The sequence below is a fragment of the Hyaena hyaena genome, unplaced genomic scaffold, assembly GCF_003009895.1.
Source record: "Hyaena hyaena isolate Hyena2069 unplaced genomic scaffold, ASM300989v1 scaffold_12, whole genome shotgun sequence".
NCBI classification, from domain to species: domain Eukaryota; kingdom Metazoa; phylum Chordata; class Mammalia; order Carnivora; family Hyaenidae; genus Hyaena; species Hyaena hyaena.
In genome coordinates this window covers 4,306,565-4,315,079 of record NW_024080644.1, presented here as the reverse complement: position 1 = coordinate 4,315,079, position 8,515 = coordinate 4,306,565, and the positions used below count along the sequence as shown (strand labels likewise).

At 40.2% G+C, this 8,515-nt stretch overlaps 1 protein-coding gene across 1 annotated transcript; it reads right to left on the bottom strand.

Annotated features, from left to right (window-relative positions):
* Positions 1 to 5,884: 5,884 nt before the first annotated feature.
* On the bottom strand, positions 5,885 to 6,412 carry LOC120248385 (ferritin light chain-like). Its single transcript, XM_039256725.1, has one exon. The coding sequence runs from the start codon at positions 6,410 to 6,412 to the stop codon at positions 5,885 to 5,887; it is 528 nt and encodes a 175-aa protein (XP_039112656.1).
* Positions 6,413 to 8,515: the final 2,103 nt, after the last annotated feature.

Here is an 8,515-nt window from a genome sequence, read left to right as displayed (position 1 = left end):
TTAAAATATTTAATCCAGCAGCAGTATCACTTGTGTACTGATAAAATAATAGGATTTTCTTTTCCTTGCCTCCCTGCTTTGGCCACTCTCTTAAAAAAAATGTTGGCATCCTTTTTGGGGATAAGGACTAGATAAGAAACCTGTAAGTATGTAATTTATATTTAGGAAGAAAAAACAACTTGGAATTTTCTGGTAGTTAAATTGTTTCTGAAGCCCTGTGACTAGAAATCTAAGTTCACAGGGCCATTTGAAAGCCGTTACAATATTTATTCAACAAATTATTTCTGAACAGTAGTTACATAAGCCAAAATCATCTGTGACTGATATCTTTTGTGGGCCTTTTTTATTTATATAGAATTTGAAACTTACAGAAACATTGCAACATCAGTTTATCCTTCGTACAGACTCACCAATTGCTTTTGTTCACTATATGTAAGTTGGAGAAATTGTGCCCAGCTACCCTTAAATACTTCAGCAAGTGTCTTCTAAAAGGAAAAATACTCTGCTACCTAACTACCATGCAACTATCCAAATCGGGAAATTTAACATTGATATAAAACTATTATCAAATTAGAATATTATAAATTGTCCTAATGTCCTTCATAGATTTTTTTTTTCCTACACAGATCCAATCCAGGATCATGCATTTAGTTGTTATACTTTGTGGTCTTCTTTAACCTGGGGTAATTCCTCAGTCTTTCTCTGTCTTTCTTGACCTTCACACTTTTGAGAATTACAGGCAAGTTGTTTTGTAGAATACCTCTTAGTTTAGATCTGTTTGATGGTCTCTCATTATTATATTCAGGGTATGAATTTTTAGCAGGAATATGTGCTTGATTTTAAATCCCAGAAGAGTCACTTCTGCCCACATCTCCCACACTTTGACTGGACACCATATACAGTTGGGGGATCTTTGAGGTCTCCTGATGAAATACAGACCTTTTCTCTGCTTCCTCATGATCCGTAATTTAGCCATCAGAATTGCTAAAATCCTGAGGAGGATGTCTGCTCTTTAAAGAATTTATACTTAGCTGAAACCTTATATTAATTCCAAATTCTTAATATGTGGCCCCCTTCCTAATTCCCCATGTATTAGTGCCTCCTTTCTTATTATGGTGAAGAATAAATTATTCATCAAGGTGGATAAATGGCTTATAGAGATAAATAACATGACATGAATGTAGTAAAATGTTTCCCTCTTGTAAAATAAGTCGTATTTTTGAAGTTTACTTATTAATTTTGAGAGAGGGTGTGTGTGAGTGGAGGAGGGACTGAGAGAGAGGGAGAGAGAGAATCTGAAGCAGTCTCCACATTGTCAGTACAGAGCCCAACACAGGGCTCCACAGGGCTTGACGTGGGGCTCAATGTGGGGCTAGACATGGGACTTGATCCCAGTACCCTGGGATCATGACCTGAGCCAAAATCAAGAGTAAGGCACTTAACCAACTAAGCCACCTAGGTACCCCTAAATAAGTAGCATTTTTAACCCAACCCTTTAAGACTGTACATCTTTCTGGAGAGAAATAGTCAACTGCACAGCACCCCCCCCACCGAAAAAAACAACAACAACAACAACAAAAAAAAACCCAGAGCTTTAAACAGGCCCTAAATAAAGAAGTTCAAAACCTCAGTGATGCCTGGAGGTTGACTGTGCCTATTCAGTCTCTGCTCCCTCATGCTGAATATCTAAGGCTGCCATGAAATGGAAGGAGGAGGATGTGTGGGTAAAGAGTGGGCAGAGAAGACTCCCAAGAATTGGAAACTATGCAAAGAGTAGCAGCCAGCAGCTAATTAGTTTCAGCTCTGAAATGACCCCTTTGTGTGGCTTGTCCCTCCTGAGGGAAAGGTTAAAATGCTGTCATGTCTGCTTTTAGCAGTGTGGTAATTAAAACAATTAATCCCAGGTTCTAAATAAGGTGGCTTCACTTATTTGGCTGAAGGGAGAATGGTCTTCCTTCATTTTTTCCCCTCTCCTACTCACTAAACATCACATCCAAGAAATGAGCAAATACCTACATTATACTTCTACACATAGGGCCTATTTAGTGGAAGGGATGATCATTAAGGAAGAGTCTAGATCTGAAGTTATCAATTTCCCTAAAACTGAGAAGCAAACTTATTTTGAGATGTTACTATCACAGCTCTTTACTAAGCTCTGCTGGGATACAAAGTCAGTTGATAAAGATAGCTAATAATTATCATGCATTTACCATGTGCTGAGCTACAACGTAGAGATTTTACATGGTTTATCCTATTTAATCTTCCCTAAAATCTGTGAGTTGGATGGTATTATCCTTATTGTGATCACGTCCAGATTGTCAGATGAGGAAGCTGGGACCAAGAAAAGTGAAGAGATGAGACCATGATGAGTTGGAGTAGAGGAAGGATTTGAACACAGGCAGGCAGTCTGGCCCAGAGCCCATTGCTCAACCACTATGCTGTCTGTATTTCAGATTCCATCTTACCTACAGTCTAGTGTGTATCATAAGACAATGAAGAGAAGATGAATCCATGCCAAATGAGTGGATGAGCTTCATCAGGGAAGATTTCACAGAACAAGGTAGATTTAAGCAAGGCTGAAGGGTGGACTGAGTTTGATTTGGTGAAGAGGGGTATGAAGGGCCTTCTAAATAAGGGGAGCCACATGACAACTTCAAATACTGGGACAATAAACTGATCACTTTGGCTATGGCAGAGAGCTTCTGCAGTCATCTGCAGGAGACCTTTATCTCCTTGGCCTCACACTTATATAAAAGAGAGGTAACTTCCACTCTGGTCCCTAACAGGGGTATACTAGAGTGAATGTGAGCTCTGAGAGACTAATGTCTATTAAGTTCACACTGAGTGTAGTACAGGCTCACTTCAATGACAAGGCAATAGGGTCTGCCGTGTCCTTCCCACTTCCCTTGGGCAATAAACATTGCCTTGGGTTCCAGTCTCCATGGGGGTATCAGAAAAGGCTGAGCCTGCCTCTGGCTGGTCCATCCTAGTTTCTGCTCTCTGTTTCAGCTTCATTTCCTGGAACTAGCTGGTTGAAATTAATTCAGGATGTGGCAGTAAGAAGCTCTAACACACTCTCCAATTTGGTTTCATCACCAATAAAGCTATCTGGATTTCCATCTGACTTCTTGTGTCTGTTCTAAGTGACCAGGACTTGGATGAAAGATGAACAGCTGATATTCCCAAAACTTTCAACCACAGGGATGTGGTAGAAAATTCCATCTAAAAGATAGATTAGACATGGTAGACCAAGAAGAGTCATGAAGGTTGGTATAAGGAATTTATGTTTTTAAGTTTATTTATTTATTTTGAGAGAGAGAGAGAGAGATCACAAGTGGGAAAGGGGCAGAGAGAAGGTGAGACAGAATCCCAAGTAGGCTTCACATCATCAGCACAGAGCCTGATGCGGGGCTCAAACTCACAAAACTGTGAGATCATCACATGACCGAGGTCTAGAGTCAGACACTTAACTGACTGAGCCACCCAGGTGCCCCTGGTATAAGAAATTTAGTCATAGCCTATGGGAATTATTTATTATAACTCTCTGTGCAAGCACACACACGCATGCGCACACAAAACACACATACACAGTGGTTAGCCATAAAGGAAATACTGTGGGACCTGATTCCAAATTAATCTCTAGAGCTTTAATGTCACCAACTCCTCACTTCCCCACAAATTTGCCAAGAACCTTAAGTCATTTTTAAAAGGCAAACTAATATGTTGTCCATATGTCTTTAAATAATTTCTTGTCTGCCCCGCAAGTTTTTCAAGAATTATGTGATGACCAAAGAACATTTCAGCCTATTTGGGAGACTTTAACAAAGCTTTCTCGTACAGCCCCATTCTCGACATTAAAAGACACTAATAAATAATGACAAATATAATGTCATTATTTGGAAATAAATGCTTGCATCTTTCTTCCCAAATAATCTACCTTATAGTCTTTCAATTGATCTCACAATATTAGGTGATTTTTTTCTCATTTCTTAAAAATTTTTTTAAATGTTTGTTTATTTATTTTGAGAGAAAGAGTAGAAGCAGGAAAGGGGCAGAGAGAGAGAAAGAGAATCCCAAGCAGGGTCCACACTGTCAGCACAGAGCCTAATGTGGGGATCGAACTCACAAACCATGAGATCGTGACCTGAACTGAAATCGGTTGAGTCACTCAACCAACTGAGACACCCAGGTGCCCCCCCACTTTTTTTTCCATTCTGATTTATGTGTTTATATTTGAGTGCTAATTTGAAAATAATTTTGATTGAAAGTATATATTTTAAGTACAGAGATCTGGGTTTTAATCCAAATCTGAAAACTGTTAACTACGTCCTTCTATCTCTTATTAGTGACTACCAGCAAATGGGCAGAATTCCTTTCTCCAAGAATAACTTTTCCAGTACATTCCTTTTTATTATCAAAAGACTTTGCATGAAAACAGGAAGATACAGTTTTCTCCTTAACTGAGCAAAACACTTGTCCCAATCTCTGTGAAATATTCTTCCTATGCTTCTGACCCTCGTAGGATAAAAGCAATGACAGTATGCCTTTGGTCTTCCTGCTCCAGGAAGGGAAGTTGCTGGAGGAAGAGAACTGATTTTTTCCACTTTTATGGCTCAAGAACAAGTTATAACTCCAGTTTTGCAAAGCGCAGGGAAAATAATACACAATTATTAGGTTGTTATCTGTGGGACTATGGATGTAGTAGAAAGGAGCTCACCAGAAAAATCCAACATATTTTTAAAAGAATGCTACATTTTACTGCTTCTCCTTCCTTTGGCTTCTGGAATTTACCCTCCATCTGACCCACCTCCATTCTAATCACTTTGGCTCTATTACCACTTCCTTAAAGTTATCTTCTTTTTTCTGTTACAGGAACTGCACAGCCATGCTTTTCATCAGCATTTTAATAGTTTATCTACTTATTCACAACCTTGTTCTAGAAATGGCTTAAGGTGGCTTAAAATAATCCATAAAATACACCAAGAAATTAGTAACAGAAGAATCAGAAATGAAACTTGTGTAAAAATGCTTATATGATCATCCTCATTGACACTGCCTGGACCCCAGATTTGGCTCTAAGCTTTCTCACAGGCAGTCAGGAAAGGAAACTTAATTAGTTACATCATTTGCAGTGACCATAAAGCAAAAGCAAATCAATTACCCATCGCAATACTAAGATCAGAGAGAAATTTCTCTTGAGAGGTTTCAAAAAGAGGTCAGTGTATGATGTCATCACCACTGTTCTCAGTAGCAACCTAACTGGAGACATAAAGATGAATTTCACAGGGTTTTCTTAATATGCTGGGTAGTATAACAGATGGCATCAGGGCAACTTGAAAACCAGGAAAAGCCATTTTATCCTGAGTTTGAGGGTCCAGGGTGGGCACAATATGCCATGGTCAAGGTACTCAGCTCTCCCCTTTGCTAGGCAAAACCAAAGGTAAATCTGAGAACAACAGAATCTAATCAAGTGCCAACAATGGCTTCTGGGAATTTTAAAACCTCTAAATTTGTATGCATTTTATGAATGGGTAAGTTCATTTTTCTTGACAGAGAAAACATAGTGTATCCAATCCTCAATGTACATGGGCAATTCACAAAAGCTAGGAACAATTTCTAGAAAATCTAGAGGATTAAACACCCTACAAATCCCTTCTATTCTCCATTTTTTCCCACAGCCTAGCTTTCCTTCCCACCCCCTCCACATAAAGAACTTGCATAAAGAACCTTTTTTGTTTCCATTTGATATCACAGCTTAGGCGAGGGTTTCAGCATGGTTAAAAAGTTGCGTCCTGGCTGAAGAAAGAAGCTTGAGCACACATCTTGGCACTGGGGAAACGCAGACGGGTTCCTTGAAGGCTGCTGGGCACTGCATGGGCGGCTCCTAGTCGTGCTTTAGGGTGAGCTTTCTGAAGAGATACTCACCCAACCCGGCCTGGGGGGCGGCCAGCCTGCGGAGGTTGGTGAGGTGGTCGCCCATCTCCTTGATGACTTTCATCTCTGCCTCTAGGAAGTGGCTCTTGAGGAGGTTACAGAGACCTGGATCTCTGTTGTTGGAACTCAGGGCATGCAGATCCAGAAGGGCCTGGTTCAGATTCTTTTCCAAGGCCGTGGCGTCTTCCATGGCATCCACGCTGCCACGCCACTCATCTTCGGACAGCTTTTGCCAATCATGAAGGAAGGGGCCGACGCTCCACTGGTTTTGCAACTTCAAGAGACGGAGGGCGCCCTCACGCTTCTCCTCAGCCAACTCTTGAAAGAAGCGGCCCATGCCCTTCAGAGCTACATTGCTGCCTCCTTCAAAGAAGCGAAGAGAGAGGTAGGTGTGGGAGGCCTGCAGGTGGAGGTTCACCAGGCGCTGGAGGGCAGCCTCCATCTGGGCGGAATAATTCGGCTGCATCTGGGCGCTCATGGTTGAGGAGCCGTGAGGAGCCGAGCGGAAAATATGGCGCTTGAGGGTCTGGGAAGCGCGGGAGCGTGAAGACGACGATTCCACCGGAAGTTGTAACTGAAGGGGCAGGCTAGAGGTGAGAGGTTGGCAGGGATACGAGGAGGCGGAGGAAGGGGTGGGACTCCCTAGGCTGTAATCCAATAGATAGTTATAGAGGGCTGCAGGGTGAACTCTAAAGTCTAGTTTTTGGTAAGAGTTTAATTCTTTCTTTCCTACTTATTAGAAAGGAGTTTTTATCTCTCATTTTGCCCCATTCCTTACCATAATTACAAGATGAGGTAAGAACGTCTAAGGTAAGAACATAAGTATAGTGAGTTACCTCCCGTCTTCATTTGTGACTTAAAACTCCCTTGTTTCTTATTTCAGAATCTATAGGAATTGATTGTCTCCCACTCCTAAAGCCTCATTTACAGGGTGACTATTAGTTCCAGTTTGCCCAGAGCAGTCTTGTCCTGGTGCAATTATTAATAGTGCCTCCTAATAAAGAAATAAAATAGTGTGTCCCCTTTTACACTCGAAAGGGTCCTTGTTTGGAAATATACACTACATGGTCACCTTACTTATTAAGAAGGTCAAAATCCATACCATAGAATGAGAAATGCATAGAGTTTCTAAGACATTGAATTTGGACATAATTCATTTTCACTTTATTAATTAATCATACCAGTAAGAATCCTGTCATAACTTTCCTACTCTTCAGCCTTCATTTTTTCAGGTGTTGATGCATTTATTCCTTCTAATAGAAGACCAACTGGATACTGTTTATGTGCCAGGTGTTTTGTTAGGTACTGGTGGCTTCTTGTGATTACCCAGATATTCTACCATTAACTGAAACATGTCATCTGAAAGGACACTAAAGGTCAAAGTGTAGACTTATAAATCCTACCACAATAGAAAATAACCTATACAGGATGAGTTAGCTATTCTCAGTTAGAAGATAAGGGTAGAACTAGATGATCTCATAGGGTGTCTTCCAGGTTTGTGATTTCATGTTTAGCCTTTTATTTCCCTAAATACCACTTGCCTGGGTCTGCTTCACAATTAGAACACTTCAATGTGTTTTCTGTCAAACTGGAAGGCATATTCTATTCAGGATAAACAATATCTGAACCCAGAGAGGAAAGTTTTGCTCCCAACCTTGGACCTACTTCTAAATGAAAACAAAAAGTAATTATTTTACAGCTAGTTTAGTTCTTTTAATATGTTTTAATGTTTATTTATTTTTGAGAGAGAGAGAGGCAGAGAGAAAGGGAGACACAGAATCCAAAGCAGGTTCCAGGCTCTGAGTTGTCAGCACAGAGCCCGATGCGGGGCTTGAACTCACAAATGGTGAGCTGAAGTCAGACGCCCGACCCAGTGACCCACCCAGTCTTTTGCGGCTACTTTCAAATTTTATTTCCTATGTTGCTGGAAAGTGATATCTTAAAATTTCAAGAAGAGATCTGCAGTCTCCGTTCACTGCTTAAGCTGAAATATGGGCATATATCCTGTAAATTGTAAATTTTTTTCATGGACAGTTGTTGCCCAAAAGTGTTCTCATACTGCATTTGAAGTTTGCAAAAACATTTAGAATTTAGGAATAGCACATTCTTCAATCCTGAAGGGAAGTGGGTAAAACCGGAATAGTTCTGCAGACTTTCTACCCTTGGCTCTAGGGCAAAAAGGGAGGCTGGGGATTAAGAGAGAGGGGTAAAACAAAAATTCAAACCCAAGAACAATCCTTGCATATACTCAAATAGTAAAGAAAGTATACAAGATGGAATGCCCTCTAAATGATTGCAAAGAAAATGTTCATTTTCTATCCTGTGCATAAACCATTAATCATCATATTGACCTTGTAATAAAAAATGCTAAGCTTAGAGAAAACTTCACCATGTAACATATTATCTGTATTATAACATGTCAGGCTCATTTAATATATTTCCATTTCCTATACATTTATGTATTCTTCTTGGAAAAGAAAAGTGTCTATATAAACCTTCTCAGATGAGATAGTTTTCTGCCTCGTGCAAAATTTGACACGTCTTCCCCTCATCATTTTAGAGAAGAGAGTCCGTGTTGGAA